Source organism: Lissotriton vulgaris, unplaced genomic scaffold (genome assembly GCF_964263255.1).
Source record: "Lissotriton vulgaris unplaced genomic scaffold, aLisVul1.2 SCAFFOLD_1639, whole genome shotgun sequence".
NCBI lineage: Eukaryota > Metazoa > Chordata > Amphibia > Caudata > Salamandridae > Lissotriton > Lissotriton vulgaris.
In genome coordinates, this window is record NW_028248220.1 from 415,441 (window position 1) to 434,286 (window position 18,846).

The 18,846-nt window shown below is 42.1% G+C and overlaps 1 protein-coding gene across 2 annotated transcripts in view; it reads right to left on the reverse strand.

The window, feature by feature from the left end:
- LOC147664876 (TBC1 domain family member 8B-like) overlaps positions 1-18,627 on the reverse strand; it is a 381,117-nt gene extending 362,490 nt beyond the window's left edge. For both annotated transcript variants that reach the window (XM_086949934.1, XM_086949935.1), the window contains exon 1: positions 18,437-18,627. In XM_086949934.1, the coding sequence (XP_086806060.1) occupies positions 18,437-18,566 (130 nt within the window). In that variant the 5' untranslated portion in view covers positions 18,567-18,627. The remainder of the gene's footprint in view (positions 1-18,436) is intronic.
- Between the last annotated feature and the right edge of the window lie 219 nt (positions 18,628-18,846).

The following is an 18,846-nucleotide window of genomic DNA, read 5'->3' on the forward strand; positions in this document are numbered from 1 at the left end:
AGGAATTAGCATTTAAAAAACCTATTAAATTCACTGAAAACCCCATAGGTTTCACACCAGTTATAGTTAGCTGGAAATTTTACTGACATAAAACCATAGAAATTCCAACGTTATAGTTAGCTGGACTCACTATAACGTGCGCGCCTGCAATGCACTGCTGATGACGTCACATATTAAATCACTCATGACATCGTCAGTGACATCACTCATGACATCGTCAGTGACATCACTCATGACATCACTTATGACACCATCCTTGTGACAGAGTCACAGACCTCCTTTTAGTGTAATGTAACCCTTGAAACACATATTTAAAAATAGAAACTAACATTTTCAAAAAAATGGAGATACCCCTACCAGTTACAACAACCAATTCAGTAATTCCACCATCTATATACACATCCACTCATTCACCAACAGTTCTATATAGTCACTCATACATATACTCACTCATCATATGTAGCGATAAATCTATACATCCTGTTATACACCGACAGTCATCCAAAAGTTACTCACACACATACTCACACATGCAAATAAATTATTGAACATCCACTTATTTGCATATACAACTATACACACACTACCTCCTTACTTCTAAGGAAACTTACACATACTTACTCTCTTAAACAATCACTTATAGAAACACATACTTATTTAAACAGGAACTCTTACAATCTCTTACTCTCACATATACTCACTTATATACATCAAAACTCACACACTAGATTAAAATATATGTCGTTACTAAAAAAGACAATAGTGAGACAGTCATTCACTCACTAACACACACATATACACACTCATCCACCAATAGAGTTCTGCACATATGCGGTCTTAAAAACAGATACAAACAGTGAGTCAGTCACCAACCCATGCAGCCACTTATACACAAAGTGAAACACTGATACATATATTTCAATATTTAAAAGTTACTCGCTAATATATGTATTCAATAAGATACACTTAATAAGGCAGTTAACCAATCATTTCTTTTAAAAAAAACATCCATTTACACACTTATTTAACCATTTATTCTTCCATCAACCTTTACAAATACATATATAAAACATATAGTTTTTTTCAGAAAGACACACATTCACTGGCTGGTGTCATCAGTGATGTCATGAGTGATGTCACTGACGATGTCATGAGTGATGTAATATGTGACGTCATCAGCAGTGCATTGCAGGCGCGCAAGTTATAGTGAGTCCAACTAACTATAACGTTGGAATTTCTATGGTTTTATGTCAGTAAAATTTCCAGCTAACTATAACTGGTGTGAAACCTATGTTTTTTTCAGTGAATATATATATATATATATATATATATATATATATATATATATATACACATAAACAAACACACTCTCATTCATCAAGTTGCTACATCAGCTCTGATGTAATGAATATTATGAAGGCTAACAGCATACTCGCAAATCCACCTCTCTCTACTCACCACCCCGGCACAGGGTACTATGTTTGTTGGTGTGCCCTTATCAAGCAGCTGTAACAATTTATCTGCAATGTATCTGAACACTATAATTAGCTAATCACAGAGTGAGGATATTTGATGTACGAAATACAGAGAGCTCGGACATCTTATTGTTCTATGAAACCTGACTATCTGAGGAATCCACCATGGACTTACTGGCAGCTCTATAAAATAACTATAGCGTTTTTCAAGCGAACAGAAAGGGCAGTAAGAGAGGGAACCAGAGTGCAGCGATCGCTCATCAAATACTTAAGTTATCCTTACTACAATAATTGAAGAATACAACTGATGTGAAATTGTTAATACTCAAAATTGAGTGACAAACAGACTTGGATACATCTATTAGTTTACCGACTGCCTAACCATATGATTGATTTCCCCTAATAATTCTACAATACTATATTTCTCCTGTTGGTCGATTACTCATAATTAAGCTTAATTGGGGACTTAAACTATTGAGGCGCTGATGAGAACAGAGACCATAAAGGTCGGGATTTGCTGGGGCTAGTGGAAAGGGTACCCCCTCCATCAGCATATTTATTGCCCTACTTCTATTCAAGGTAACTGGACCTATTGTTGGCATTCACTCTCCAGGTGATAAAACTTAAAGAAATTCTGTGCATTAGGTCTGACTACTATATGCTTAAATTTAGGCTGCCTGTTCTTCAGCAATGTCACATTAGGAGTACTACATCAATTAATCCTCAGAATTGGCATTTAGTAAGCACAGAATATGAGTATCACATAACTTTACCGCCTGTGCAAAAATATTAAGTCAACATAAACACTGATAACTTTAATCATTGGCTGAGAGCAGTATGCCTCTCTAGAAAAGTCCAAAGCAAAGAACCAAGCTAGATCAGCTTCCTGCTTTTCAAACGACGCAAGTTACACCAACTGGACCGTCAATGGAAAAAATTATGATCTTTAAGAAAGAAATGACAGAATATAAAATCTTAATAAATCAACCTAAAGATACCTTCTTCACCAACAAGATTATGTTGTCTGCTAATCGACAAAAATATATTTTTAGAACAGTAAACGAACTTTCAGCATATGATAGAATTGTCCAGATGGTCGTACCTACTCAAGAGTTTTGTGACTTGCTGGTTGTTTCATAAACAAAAATAAACAACATTTAAGACATTATTCCTAACATTCCTATTGAGTCGATGATGCTACTGTCTTCTACTAATAGGAATTATAATACCATGCATAGGTTTCCCCCATACTGATGAAGAACGCTTAGCTCTTTTGATGTCTAAGATCAAATCTGGTTGTTCCTCAGCTTCTTGCCCTCCCCATTTCAAAACTTTTTCAATTTGAAATTGCTAGACCTTAACAATGCCTCTTAAATGACTCCCTCTCTCAAGGGGGTGCACCTAACTATTTTAAAGAAGCTATTCTTACACCACTGACAAAAAAACAAGGTGAAGTTCCTTTGTCTCCAAAACATTACTACCCTATCTCTCTACTACCGTTTCCTTCCAAAGTCATAGAAGGACAAACGTCACAGAAATTATGTCCCCAATTAAAGGAAACTGACTTTCTTGATCCCCTTCAGGCGGTCTTAGGGCCAGCCCATAATACTGAGTTATATATGCTATCCGTACTTGACAATATGTGTGGGGCAGGCGACATCCGACAAATAGTAGCCTTGCTCTAGCTGTATCCATCAGAGGCTTTTGGCACGATCAACTGTACATTTTTGGTTGACCGTATGGAGGCCACTTGAATAAAAGTTCACACCCTTGAGTGGATCAAATCTTTTCCAGATTCATTCACTCAAGCGGGACATCTTGACTCGTTTAAAGCCAATGCAATCATGGTCAAATGTGGGGTGCCTCAGGGATCCTCTATATCCCCCCCCACCTCTTTAATCTTTATGTGAGGCCTCTCATTAAAGAACTTGGGAACAAAGATAGCATTTTAAATAACAATACTGAGGACTCTCCGATTGTCTTCCGGTTGGTCCACCTCTTAGAAAAAATGTCAAAACACCATGTGCTACATCTGGAACTGGACGGCCAGTAACCAGCTAAAACTTAATGCAGATAAGACAGAAATAGTCATTCTAAACCACAAAGACGGTCTATGGAACCAACTGTGCTGGCATTCCACAATGGGCCATGATCCCAATCCCAAGCATCAAGCAAAAAGCTGTGGAGTCAGTCAATAACTTTATTTCGGCCATTACGGCCATAAAAGTGTCACATTTATACAGTACAGATTAAACAACCAATTTTAAAAAGACAGTCTTTGATGGCTTAGGCTTTTCATTTTGAAGTACTGACTTTCCAGGAGCACCAAGGTATAGGAATCCTCAAAAGTGCATGTGCAATAAATATAATTAAAATGGTTACCATATTACAGAAACAGGAACCTGGGATTGGCAGAGACTGCCCTACCCCCAGTTAATAGATAGAAACCGCAAAAGTGCCAGTGCCTAGAGTGCAAAAAGAACAGAAAACGTATTACAAAGATTCAGGAATAGGTTCAATCTGACTGAATGATACATTAAAAATGAATTAAATGAGCAGGAAAAACAATTAAAATTAAAACCAGGAGATGTATCAGCAAAAGTACATCCTGTTACAGTTTAACGGCATGACCCGTCATGCACTAGAATTCCGTGTTTGGTACCATTCTTAATCATTTAATAAATACTTAAATAAGATCAGTTAAAAAGTAATAAAATACAAAAGAGTTGGGTAGGTTACATGATCAGTGCATGCCTTCTGCTAATCCAAATTTTGCCCAAAAATGTTGCAACTGCACAGACAATTAGTGTACTGGATTGGGTGACCAGAATTTTAAAGCCAAAAACCGGGACATTTCATGAAAATATAAGAAGGACTACCGTTTTACTTCAAGCGAGCGCACAGAGAGACAGCGCTCCTCAGCAGAGAATTACAGAACAGGCAGCTAGAACATACATTAAAATACAATTTTAAAATTGCTTTCTAATGACAGCTGCTAACTATCCCTGCTTTGTAAAACATAAAAAGCACCTCTTGCCGTTTTCAATCACTCCTCTCTAACAAGCATTTGCAATGCAATAGGTCTCGCATTAGGAAAGTTTGAGCTATTAGTATTGTAAATGACAAATATTTTATTTATGTGTTAGTTTTGAAAATAGCTAAATTAATAGCTTTGTCATTTACAATGCCAATAGTTTTAACTTTCGCAAATGTGACACCTATAGCATTTGCAATGCAATATGTGTTGTATGTACGTGACATAGATGTATTGATATTACAAATAACAATGGCTTTTAATTTTTTTAAATAATTAATACTTAAATAAAAGTTATTGTAATTTATAATGACAATAGCTTAAACATTTGTAAATAACTTTTGTGAAGATTATGTTCAGTGTATCATAGAATAGTGATGACGCCAGACCTGTCCAACGTGCCTCTGCAGCATTTGAAGGGCCAAAAGGGACATAGATGACTGTCAGGAGGGTACACGTAAATACTACAATACCGAAAAAAGGCAGGCCTTATCGTGTGTACCAACAGCCAGACAGCACAGCATCAACACCAAGACTCAAAATGGGCGTAATTAGTGGGAGCGGTATTTATTTATACAAGGCAGGCGTCCATGTGTTTCCCCCTCCACGGCTGGAGACTGGAGTATCGATTAGAGGGGTCAATTCCAGCAGCAGTTGGCCAATCACCCGGGCTGGTCTGGCTCAGAGGCCCAGAAATAGAGACCAGCTATGCCTGTCCTTTACAGCCTTGAGTAAAATGCTAATGTGGAACAGGGCTGTGTGCCGTAGATGGTGGAGGGCGAAGGGCGAAGGGCAAGGTAGGTAGGTGTGTACACAGAAATGCCAAGTACACAGAAAGGAGAAGTTCGCAAGCCTTTGGTATACAGCACAGCTGAGAAGATGAGCAGGGAGGGGCGAAAGGAGGAAACGAGGGGTGTGTGGAGGTTCCTGGCATTGATGAGGCTCTTCTGAAACTGCCCCCCTCCCCATCCCCTTCAAGGGTGCACAGCGCTATGAAGTTGTCATGCTTAGGGTCACATGGAGCGACGCTAGCAGTAATGCTATACATAAGAGCCAACAGATCACCTCGCCATCCCACCCCTATCGACACACTTCTTAAGCGTGAATTCCCAAAAACCAACACAAAGCTTACCAGTGGCTGAACGGGCCGCCATTATCGGCGCCTTGGATCAGGGCCAGACGGTAATGAGTGCACGCTCTGGCCTAGGCTCGGGTTTCATTTCATTTTTTTACATACTGATTTGGCATTTCTCACAGATGGATCGCATATCGGACCTACACTGGCAGCAAAAAAAAACACACCTTTCACAAGGCCTCAGGCTAAACCAAAGTAAAAGCTTCTCTGCTCAACGCCCAGTCTGTTGTTTTTGAGGGGAGGGAGGACGCACGCAGGCACGCACACACGCGCTCTCTCCCCAGTCCGATCTCCTGATTTCATTTAAGCGAAATAACAAAATACGAAAATTAAATCTTGGTCGTGCCTTTTAGCACTGTTCTGCGTGACCGAGTTAATAGCTGTGTATATAGACAAAATTTAATTTGAAACAAGCACTAAGGGGTGTAAAAAATCCCATGGGAGGCAGGCGCCGCCGCGCTGCCCGCAGCGACCCGGAAGCTCTTGGCCGGCCGGCCAATCCGCTCGCGGCCGACCGGAAGTCCCGCCTCCCGAGGTCCGCGAGCTGCCGGCGCATGGAGCGCCCTGCCGTCCGGTGTAGCCCGGGTCCCCAGGAGGGGGCCGGGGAGAAGGAGGAGTGTGGCGCCTGTTGCGGGGCTCCTCTGACCTGAGGGAGCCCCGATTTAGATGAGGAGACGCCGCGCCGTGAGGAGCCCCGCCGGAAGAGCGCAGTTGGTGAGTGGGGCCCAGGGCTGATGTAAAGTGCGTGCGTGCCTGTGTGTATGCCTGGGGGGGTGTGGGGGGGGGGGGGGGGGAGGGGGGAGTGTGTGCGCGCGTGTGTGCATGTGTGCGCGAGGGAACGTGTGTGCGCATGCGTGACTGTGTGTGATTGAGAGAGAATGTGAGGTAGGGGATAGTGTGCCTGTATGTGTGCCTGTATGTGTGCGGTATGCCTGCGTGTGCATGCGCGCGCCTGTGTGTGTGTGTGTGTGCGTGCGTGCATGCATGCAGAGGGGTGGGGGCTGCCTGTGTCTGTGTGTGAGAAAGGGCTTTGCGCATGCGCAGCTACCAGACGCTCGCTCCCGAGGTGAAATCTGAACTCGTCAAAGCGCGCGTCTGGTAGCTGTCCACATTCCTAAATACGGGCCACAAAAGGTCTGAAGCAGACACTCTCAATGCTCACGCATTGAGAGTAGGTCTGCTCGACCTAAAAACCGGGACATGTGCTAAATTTCCTGAAATCTGCCCGGACAGCAGGTTAAAAACTGGGACTATGATCATATAAGTTGAGTTACAACGGTGGTAGATGTCCAATTGACTAACAAGCAATGTGATATCCAAGATAACAAAAAGTAATGAAAAATGACATTTTGTGGATTAAGGTTTGAAAAGGTGGATTGTATTGGTCTATAAGTAAAATGTCTCTTTGAGAGATAGTGAGTATGGAAATGTAGCTTCTTCTTTGACTTGGCATTATCAGATGTTGCACACGCTGTAGGTATTGGCAAAAGTGTGAATATATGAAGGTATAAACTAACTTACCCTTAAAATGGATTAATTGAAAATAGAGAATCTATACAAAAAATTGAGGTCTAATTGAATAGAGGGTACATATTCTGTTTTGAAGTATCTATTGTATGTATTTATCGCACAGTTTGTAAATATGTAAAAAAGAATTCTAGATGATTAGAGAATTATGTATTAAGGAAATTTACTTCTGTCTTATGATTGTGAATAATATGATTGGAGAACAACTATTTTCTTACGTATAGTACTACATGAAATCTTTTTTAATGTTTTTACAGCCCTGACGAAGTTCTTTTGAACGAAACGCGTAGGCTGCCCGATGAAAATCGAATAAAGAAGATTTAAAAAAGCAAAACAGCCATTGATGGACACTCTTTATTGATTCCATTTATACTTGTGTTAATGATATTTGGTGGTGCAACCCACAGTGGGTGGAATTTCTGTTGTTTTTTCAAACAATTGCCTCTTGGGAACAACGGGGGCGGTGGTAGTGCACACCACAGGAGCTAACAGCTCTCTATTCACCATACAACTGAGACGGGTTGGCCTATGGCCAGTGGAGAGGTGCAGCACACTCAAAAGTCTTTTTGATGTGAAGCGTTGGGTTGTTCAAAATTTGGGTTCTTAAAAACCGGAACCGTCCAGGCAAATCCGGGACGCCTGGTCACCCTAGTACTGGAGTCTGATTTTCAGATACGTAATGCATCGCTATGACAGTGGGTGCCTAACAATTTGCAGATAGGGGCTATCCACCTGTATCTCATTTGGTGGTACCTAGGGCAGGCAAAAGATATGTGACTAATGGTCTCGGCTGCATAAGAGCAGCCAGGGCTGATCACAGAAGCAGAAGGATGCTGGGACCAGGAGGCTATAAATGTGTTAAGAGGAAGGGAACCAAATCTGAATTGCATGAATAGTTTCCTATCCTGAGCGTTAGTGATGACCTCCAGATAATGCTCAAAGGCGCCTTCCGGTTTGAATTTCATAAAATTAAGAGTAAAACGGCCCCCAATTGGATAGGGGATGAGGGACTGCGCCACCCAATTCCAATAGTGTACCTTAAATTGGGCATTATTGACAGAGACCCGACTCCTAAACCTTAAATCGGTGCAGTTGATTCATTCTGCATACTTGTATTGAGAAAGATTTTTTTTTAGTCATGTCAAACTAGACCATGCCAACTCTTTATACATGAGCCTCCCCAAAAAGATGATCCACAGATTACAAGTCGTTCAGAGCCAAGCAGCCAGACTAATTTACGAAGCACAGAGGAGGTCACACACACTAACTACTCCTTTACTTATAGGACTCCATTGGCTGCTTGTAGAACCAAGAATTAAATTGAAGGTTTTCAGTCTCACCTTCAAAGTTATGTAGTAGGTGAGGGACCTGAATTTTTAACAAAAAGATTAAGCCATGACGACATGGGTGTGTAGATTTGTGCCGTCACTGCAGGTACAATGTAAAGTCTTCCATTTCACTCTGCTCGACCAAGTGGCATTCACAAGCATGAAAAAAAACAATTGGCAAATATAAAGAAGAATACAATATCAACTTTCTCGCATTGAGCATACTCAAAAGCACAGGAGAATCTTTCCAGGATGAAAATTTAAACTATAATAGGAGTCCATACCATGGATCAACCACTCAAAGCAGAAATATAAATGACAACTTTAATTATTCAAAACACCTTTGTGCTGCTGCACAAAAAAATATCCTGCAATGGCGCACGTCGTTGAAAAACATGCCTAGAGGTGACTAGGATTTTTTTTGTGTGTTACTCCTGTGGAATGTAGTAACGCCAACAGCATATTTTCAATTACCGTTGTAATGTATGGAAAGGTTTTTAACAATCAACACCCTTCTTGCTGTAAGGCTTGATCAGTAAATCCCTAAAACTAAGACCTACCTGGTAGTTTGAACGTTAACAGTGCGGTGTGTACAAAGGGGTTTGTGATCTAGAAATCTCACATGTAAACACAGTAATTCGCTATGCAGTACACAGGAAAAATCTCTTCATGCCCATGTTTTTCTCTAGCTTGTTGACATTTTACTCTTCACGCTGCAATTACAAGGTACGAGCAGATACACACTACACAATTTGATTTTAAGCGGTCTTTCACATGCAGCTCTTCTACTTCAAAACAATAACAGCAGCATCTTGGGGATTCTAACCCACTTCTTTCATATAAATCAGACAGTGAAAGAGGCAGCACCAAAACAAACAAGTTTTAAGGGGAAAACCCACCAAAGTTTTTATTGACACGTGGGCAGAAAAAGTGGGTATTTAAAACTAGGTTCAAGATGGAGGGTTCATGTCGTGTCTTATTGGTGTCTTAAGGGCAGATTCCAAAGGACAAACTATGAACAAAACAGCGTCTACGTGCTAAAAACTAAAATTAAAGCGTAAACAGGTGCCAAGGTGTTTAAGCACTTCGAGTCAAAACAAACTCCACTTTCTAGACAGTAAAGTCCAAATTAGAACATTTTCATTGGTTATCTAAAAATTCAGAAGGCTTTCTTATGTTGCTCACATGGGGCAAACATTATTTCTGAAAAGCAATACATAGAGTCTGGAAAGGCCAACATACGTCTAGGTTTTTGATAAGGTACTGTGTGGGGCCTCCAGCGTACAACCAGGGTAAGTGTAAAAGAATTGTGCAAGGAAATCAAATGGTTCAGCTAACATTTCGGGCACAAATACAAACCAGGAATGCAGCAAGTCAAATGTAGTGAAACTATATATTTTCAAGTTGTTAGAAGGAAATTGGAAAGTCACTACCTTGTGGAAATTCATTCTATACAATTCACAAGGGAACTCACTAAAAATGAAGTTTCCATGTTCCTTTCCCTGAATGTCTTGTTAAGTTGACATTTTGTTGTCCTGCTTTACACAGGACTGTGTCAGTAAGATCAATTGGTCTAAATATCAATTTATCTGAGCCTCCCACATGCCGAGTTCAAGACAGAAATAGATTTTCAAAGCAGTTTACGTTTTACTGACTTAAAGTATCAGCAGTTATAAGCGATCAGACATTAATTGTAAAGAATAACCAGAATGATCTGCCCCAATCCCAGGTCTGCCCTCACAAATAGGAATTTAATTTACACGTTCTTATCGGGACAAGTCCATCAGCAGGAGGCAATCTTCCGCTACTCCAGGAGACCTAGCTCAAAAGATGGCTTCCATTTTTCCATTCCATTTTCAAAGGGCTGACCTTTTTATTTATCCTTAAATAGAAACAGAAATAAAAAGAAAGATGGGACTACTCAATAGCTAAACCCGGTATTCATAAGATCCTTACTGAGAGCAGACATTCTGTTCAGGCTCCTACCACAAGCTGAGCAGTTACACAGCTCTGGTCAGCTATTGTATGGACTGCACTCAGTTAGTGTTCAAGTTGTGCTCCAATACAACTAGATCTGCTCGCCCGCAGAACTGTCTCACAGCAGTTCATATTTGGATGAGCAGACATTGGTTCAAGCTCAACAAGTACAAAACTGAAATTGTATTTTTTGCCACCAATAACGTATGTCAACCATGCTCTTTAAAATAGCCATGAGTGTAGGACTCAAAAAATGGACAGACAAGAGTTGGCATGCACATTTCACCTCATTCAACTGCGCACTGTTTGGTCATATCTAATCTAACTCATGCGCCATGGCCATTTCAGCTATATTTGGGATTTGAATAGATTACAATAGTCTTTACCTTAATATAAAAACGTCACTTCTAGATGGTCTAGAAGACATCCAAAACAAAGCATCTACTCTTGTGTTTGGCGTTCCCAAGTTTAGCTCCACTACTTCTATTCACAAGGTGCTACACTGCCTCCCTGTCCAGTAACGCATAATCTATAAGATCCTCTGCATAATTCACTACGCATTATACAGTGCCACTCTTGATTTTATTTTGCAACAGATTAAAAGATATCTGCTATTTAAAACTCTTCGTTCAGCTGTTTGTTAACTTATACAAGTTCCAAAGTACCTCAAAGCTTGCACCGTGGGTCTGTGGTCCAACTCTGGAACAAATGACGTACAAATCTTCAGCTCTGTTCCAAACATTTTGCCTTTAGGACATAACTGAAAACTTTGCTCTTCAGCTACGCTTTTTTACAGTTCTGCACATATATTGTTGTCTATATAGCGACAGCACTCCCCATGGTGACAGTGCCCTTTACAATATAACATAACAACCGGAAACTTCTTCGAGTGCTGGTCTACTAGTCCTCTAGAAAATGGCAGGAGAGAAAATCCTAAAATACACACTGCACAACAGAGTAGCCGCGATTGTACCAAACTATTTTCTACAAATAAACCTAAACGAAAGTAGGATAATGTGACCCTGTGAACATTTACAAAACATACTAAGTGCAAAGGAGAGTTCACTTTCTCCTCTAGTTACTTCATTGGAAAGTCATATTTCTGTATGTACTTCCTATGAATGCAACCCTTCTTGCTTACCCCACCAACATCTGCCTTGGTGCTTCCACCCTGGAGAAGAATGCTTCAGTCGCCGTTGGTTCGACCTTTTAAGCAATAATCCCACTGGGATCTATCAAACTCGCTTCTTGTGTTTTTAAATAGAGTTGATAGTGCTAATCTTCCTTCTATTATCAAAATGTTGTTCTTCTTAAAAATGAACTTTTGTTTAATTAAAACAAATCCCAATTGGCTATGCATTTGTGGCAGTCAATATTCCTTCCTTTAGGCTACAAATGTCTCAATGTTGCAAATACAACCCTCCCTGCAAACTGTGTTATTTATACATTTAACAGTGACTTTCGCAGGTGGTGAAGTAAACCATGTTAATTTAGCATTAAGGAACTTTCGCTACTTATTGGTGGAAAATACCCTTTTCTTTTGGGAAAACACAGAGAATTTAAAAAATCTGACTCAAAGTGTGGCACTTTCTTCAGGGATAAGTATGAAAGGATGCGATAGCTGAACAGTAATATTGGACATAACAAATGTACAACCCTAAACTGAAGGTCTGTGCTCTATGCAGACTAAAAAAGAATATTCAATCAATTAACTCTCTGTTAACTATGATACGAGAGTATGCAGGCACCAATCTCCAGTTGGCTGTGATCTCTCTCAGCGTGTCCAGCCGAAGTTCCAGTTTTGAAACCATGCCTCTATCTGAAGTAGGCCAACATATATAGCTACTTTAAAAAGCTGTGAGCTTCAGTGCTTAATTTGTAACAAAAAAGTATGTGCCAAGGCCCTCAGCAGAAGGCCACTGCAGCTTACACCACACATTGCCCCTGCCAACGATAGTATCAACACAACTGCTAATGATCACACTTCTACAAGCTTGACAATTCAAACTATTACAGGCACCCAACACTATATGAATGGCTTGGGCTGCAGGCAGTCATTTTTAATGTATAATTAATTAATAATCAACTGTTGTTGTGCTCATCCCTAAATTACACAGACAATGCTGGTGCCAAGCACCAGAAACTACCGGCACAAATTAAGCACTGTTTAGTTTTCTGTACCATTTGTTTTTACTATTCCTTCAAATGATCACTGACTGACAGACCAATATTTCAATCACAAACACAGTTATACCCTGCGGATGCCTGGAAATTACTCGTCTGTGAAGAGATAACTCCAGGAGCCAGCAAATAAGTGAAATTGGAGCTTTAGTCGGAATTATTACAGATCATAGTGCAAAGAAGAAGCTAGAGCAGGACAGCATGCCTCTCCGCTCTCTCTCTACCAACAGTCACTCAGCACATCAAAAAGCGAGTGGGCGTTAGGGCAGCCAAATAGTCTTGAGGGCTTCGTGCGACCAACACAAACTTGGTCTTGAGAACTCTGCAGAACACAAAGCTCTGAAATTAGAAGTGGAAACATTTAGTCAAAGGTAAAGGCAACAAGATATTGTGCTAAAAACGGAATGTCCGAAAATAGCAGTTTTTTTGGGGTTTTTTTTTTTTTAATGGGGTGAAAATTCAACTTTCTCCTACCTGCACAAGAGAACTTCACAGTGGAGAGCTGTGCAATGGCCCAAGGTTACAGAGCGAACACAGATGGTGGAAAACTGGTTGAAACCCTGGGCCTTACAACTAGGCGTTCGAACACCTTTCTCAGGTATTTGAAAATGCACAGAATATTAACTACTTCAGGAGGAACCATAAAGAGGAGGTATACCTGACCGAGGTCCTGACATCCCTAAGCACTGGGGATCGAAAAATAATGGTTGCATTATCTTCTCAACCATTCCTCAAGCCAGTTCTTACTTAATGGCAGATATACTACCACAATGAGCCTAAGAACTGATTCCCAATAAAGCAGAATCGTGAGGAAGAGCACAGAGACCCACACGTCACCCTTGAGCGACCCTGACAGAAACACACCATGAGCTCAGAAACCAGACTCGGGTTCAGATTAGAACCCATGTCAAACCTTTCAGGGGAGCAACTCAGCAAACCTACAAGGAGGAAAAGCAGTCTTATTAAAGTCCGGAGAAGGAACTCAACAAACAACCAGGCCACAGGAAAAAAGCAAGTCAAAGAAGCAAGATGAAAAGGTGACCAATCTTAAAGCATACAGTTCCAGGGGACTGAACAGGGATGTGGAGGACAGCAACCCCATAAATTATGCTAGGGAGGCCAACAGAACGAACCACAGTTTTGTGAGCAAACAGAAGTGCACAAGGTAGTGTCTGCAGCATAGACCAACACAAGCCCACTCATAAGGGCACCACCACCACCAGAAACCTAAAAGTGTGCCAATGGGGCACCCCACAACAGGGGAAGCGGGCACCTTCACATGCAATATCCCCCCCAAAAAGCAATAAAGGTCAACCATCAGTGCTTAAGATAATCAGAAATAAGGAGAAAGAACAAAACTAGAACCCAGGTGCATCCATAAGAAAAGAAAAGAAAAACAAACAGCCACAACTCAAGGACCTAAGCAGCTAGCGTCAGGAAGAGCAGGACATTGCCCACATCAACCCAAGTCCACCAAGAGCAGAGAGAAGAGCTCACCATAAAACCCACCATGAAAATCAAGAAGAAAGTGAGGGTCAGGAAATGATTATAAAAGCCGTAGCAGAAAGCCAAGAGCCTCTGCCTATAAGCACCAAGCCACCTGCCTGACACGACAAAGCAGGCAGAACCATCCAATGTAGGACAAAAAAAATGGGCTGCTCCCAAACGATTCCCAATACCAAGACCAAATACAGGAGTGTAAGACCCGAAAACCTGGACATCTAGAAAGCCTGCCATGGCAACTATCTCGGAAGCACAGGAGAGAGGTTTACAGTGAGTCCAAAGAGCTGGAAAACAACATGTTGCATATAGCAGGAACACAGTTAAGCAAATTGCGGAAAATTCACCCCTCATTTCTTCTGCCAGCAAGTTCCGCTCACTCTCATGCATAATGATGAGGACAAGGGCCAGAGAAGGAGGAAATTCAGCCAGAAGCACAACGTAGTCTGCTGGAATCCAGACCAAAAAAAACAGGACTGGGGTCCGCCTGGGAAGTGGTGGACACACTTCAATAAAGTAAGGACTACGACAAAGAAGAAGTAAGGTGGAAGTGGACTCCACCAAAAAGCCCATTCTTCTGGAGTCTTGAATACATAAACACTGCACATATGTACTCGATGCAAGGCCAGGCCCGACTTGAAAAAATGCCAAGCAGCAATGTGGTGTGACTGAGGATCTGCTTTCCTCGGAAAGTTATTAGAAATATGCATACTATTTGCTTCTTGAACTGTGCACCGCATTCTTGAAAACAACGCTATAATATTTACAAATGTTTGATGTGTTTTTACATATTTAATTCTATAATGTTCTTGAAGTATTACGATTTGTAGATTGGTGTCATGCGGCATCTTGGCTGTATGCTGACGGACAGGTTTATAAATAAGACAGGCGTAATACAATTAGAACACACCTTCAAAATACAGCGTAACTGCGAGATGTAGTTTTGCCACTTGGGAACATGCACAAACGTAAACAACCTTCCATGTCGCTACTGTCTCGTGGCGAGACGCGGGCGCGGCCTCCTTGCTCGCCCTCCAATGCCCGGCAGCGATGCCAGCCCCCTGTGAGTTTATCATCCGCGGCTCCCACGGCAGTGCCACCCAGAGCACCGCAATGTTTACTACCGAGCCCTCCCCCGCAGACGGGAACAGAAACACGCACCTTCTGCTGCCTGCAGCCTACTTGGCAGCGGGCTTTCCTGGCAGATCTGTCAGGCAGAAGCAAAGAGCCGTGTTTATTTTCGCGTTCCCGTCAAATACTCCCACCCGTCCCTTGGCCCTGCGTTGCTTTCTGGCACTGGGAGGAGCGCAGATAATTCGTGCACTCTTTCGCCGGCGGGGGGCGCCCTCCCATTGGCACTTTTGTGAGGGAACTCTCAGTGCCCACTGACATTAGTGTGAGGGAAAACGGATTGTCACACCTGAAGGGACGTAGAGGTGCAGAAGTAATGTGTCAAACCTTCTACTGTGGTGCATCTCATGGGGGACTGGAAATTGTCTGGGAAAGACAGCGAAAGGCACACTTCCTATATTTGTTAATTAATTCATTTATTTATTAATTGGCCAAATGCAGATAGAAAGCAGAGATAAAGAATAAGTAAGATAGAGCCTTCTAAAAATCCTATTTCATATTAAAATGTTGTTCTTTACGTTCTATGGCGTTACATCCACAGATTGCAGTATATCTAAAAACAAAAGTCTCCCCTCCTCACACTTTATTCTGAAACCCTACATACAAATATGACAGACGAACTTTCAGTTGTTGCCTCTTGTTTCTTTTGTAATGCTACCGCCTTTCTTCCATCGTCTCCAAGCCTTCTCTCTCTCTCCGAGTGTTGCCTTCTTATTTGTAGGTGTTTGCCTGTCTCCCTTAGTCTCCTTGACTGTAAATGCCTACACCTCATTTCTTAGACCGCAACCTCCCTTCTTTCAAACCATATCCATGGACCCATTAATACCTAATCTCTTTAGCCTATCGTTTCATCCCACCAAACAATTATACAATCTCACATCGCCCCGAGTAATGATCACAGAGAACTCGTATTAATCTAATCAACCACAAAGAAACTGGAGCAGGTGCATGGAACCATTCCCTTTGAGCACAATAGCAATCCCAATAACCAACAGTCATCAACAGCCACTGAATTAACCTACCAGGTATTTGGTATATGGAGTTGCATGCAATTCGCCAGAAATTTCAACTCCTCATCAGGGACAGTAAGTGCTTTATAATTCCAATGACACTGCAGTACAAATAAATACCACTCTTTTCACACCCTTCCAAAAACAACTTATCAGCCAGTACCTTGTATTCGTGCAAAGAACAAGAGTTAAATATGCAGTCTCGCCAGAGGGCATGCATAGAAATGCAGAGGTTGCAAGGACCATACACTGGCTACAACCAAGGCAGTGACATAGTTAATAATAGTGCAGTCGGTGCAGTGACATCTGGCCACAGGGGTCCGAGAGGCCCACTTCATTCCAATGGTAGTATTTTACTACAAAACCAGGAGATGAGGGCCCAATTTATTTCCTTGCATTAGGACTATTGGCACCCTTACTATGCCAACTAATCAAAGAACCAAGATCACTTTAGAATTAAGGGTTGCTGCGGTCTGACCACGTAGGGACTGTAAGTGACAAGACTAGATATGGATGTTCAAGGCAGCTGTACACTTGTCCCTGTCTTGCCATTTATTTGGAACATCGATATTCTAGGCTCCAATACATGTTTGGGGTCAATAAGAGCAAAATCACAGAGTGAAAAAACAGATATTGTAACAATTTTACTGGACGGTATTACACTCAATTGAGAGTTTCAGTGCAAAAATGAGGAACAATTTGCAGTATGTTTTCTGAATGTATTTGAATGTTAGCAACACGCTTTTTCTTGTGGTCTCTACTTGCGAAATGTCTATTAACTGATGCCTTTCACCCAGCCCGCAAAATCTTGTAAAATCGTATGAATGAGTAGTAATACAACTAAATGGGGGCCAATGAACCCAATGACCAATGTAAAGGCAATCAGTAGTCGAATTCCAGCTGCACCTTTGAAATGTGTATCACGTGATTTTTTAAGTGGGCTAAAAGCATCCGCTGGTATCAGCTGGTGTACAACAACAGAATGCTTGCTTTTTACACTGGTCACTTGCATGGAGAATAATGTGAAATCTAAAAACCCAAAGGCCAAATGGGCACAGAAAGAACCATTTTATAGCTGCATAACTGGTAATTTCATTAGTGAATGAAGCCAGGAGTGACGTCTATTCTGTCTCGACAGTGTAATTGAGAGAAGGACATATAAAGCATAGAAAACACGAGGTTGCCAGATGACTTCATGTCACCAAAGATAGTGCACTTGTCCTGTGTTGTTTTTTCTTTAATTTGCATTTTCGGAATTACAGTCCTAGTTCACTTCGTTGGAGGAAACTGGACTAACAAACAGGAAAACAATATTCAGTAAAAAAAAAAAAATCCCAGGAGTAGATTACTGCGTACTTTATTACATAGAATCATCTGACAACCTTAGCTGAATGCCCAACAGTAGATAAAATAATTATACCAGGCAGCAATCAAAATGGATGCAGATCCAACCATGCTATTCTATGATTTGATTAGCCTATCGCAATGGGTAGGTTTTGCTTTTATTTGCCAAGGTAACATACACCTTTAAGCTCTTCTCTGTCATTCTGGAAATTCCATATAACCGGCTAAACAGTCGGGGGGGGGGGGGGTATTTATCCATTTGCGACACCTGCTTACGAACAAGCCTCCGTGCAAGGATCTTACAATGGAAGTTCTATCAAACCATTAAACAACAGCACGTTAAATAAAACGTTGCACTATTAGGCATTATCAACAGTCCTGAAAACATTCTGTCATTTCAATAGGGGTGGGCATGTGTCAATATGTACAGCAAGCTCACTGTAGAATATTCTATATAAAAATGCCTGACGTGAATGTCATCACTTAGGTGTCAATCCAAGACAACCAATACATGATGTTGAGTAAGTAATGCCCCATCACTGTCCTGGGGCTCTTCCCCAAACTTGGGCTGTCCGGGCAATTATCATTTTTCTAAGCACAGCATCTGTTGTCTGCCCCTGAATAAATGCAGAGCAAGTGCCCTCCCTGCTGGGCTGCAGACCGGCTGAGCCTGGGCTTCTGCACCCCCTGGGGGTGACCTCTCCGCCGCGACTGCAGGTAGCGAGAGCGTGGACCAGCCTCGACCTCCGGAGATATCCGGACACGGGGCTCCCTTACTGGCGCAGCTGCCCTACCTGTCAACCCGCCGCCGCCTTCCTCTCCATAGCCTCTCCTCCGCTGCAGCACGAAGTAACTATTGAGTTTCTCGGTCACCCAGAGCTTGAGCGCGTTCTTCAGCAGTACCTCCTCGGGTCGCAGCCACATCTTGGCTGCGGTGGTCTGTCTATCCTCCTCCTCTTGCCTCCTCCTTCCCTATCGCATTCTCCCTGACGGCTCCTCCTCGCCCTTACACGTAGGCAGCAAACCTGCCAGCCAGGCCGGCGGACGGATTCCCAGGCTAGCTGGGCGGAGGTCTGTAAAATGGAACTACACCTCCCACTTGGACTTGCGACCGCCAGCCGCTGGACAAAGCAGCTGAGAGCGCAACCTCTTCTGGGAGATGTAGTGCTGTTACTAACAGCCCAAAAGACCACGGACGCTGAAG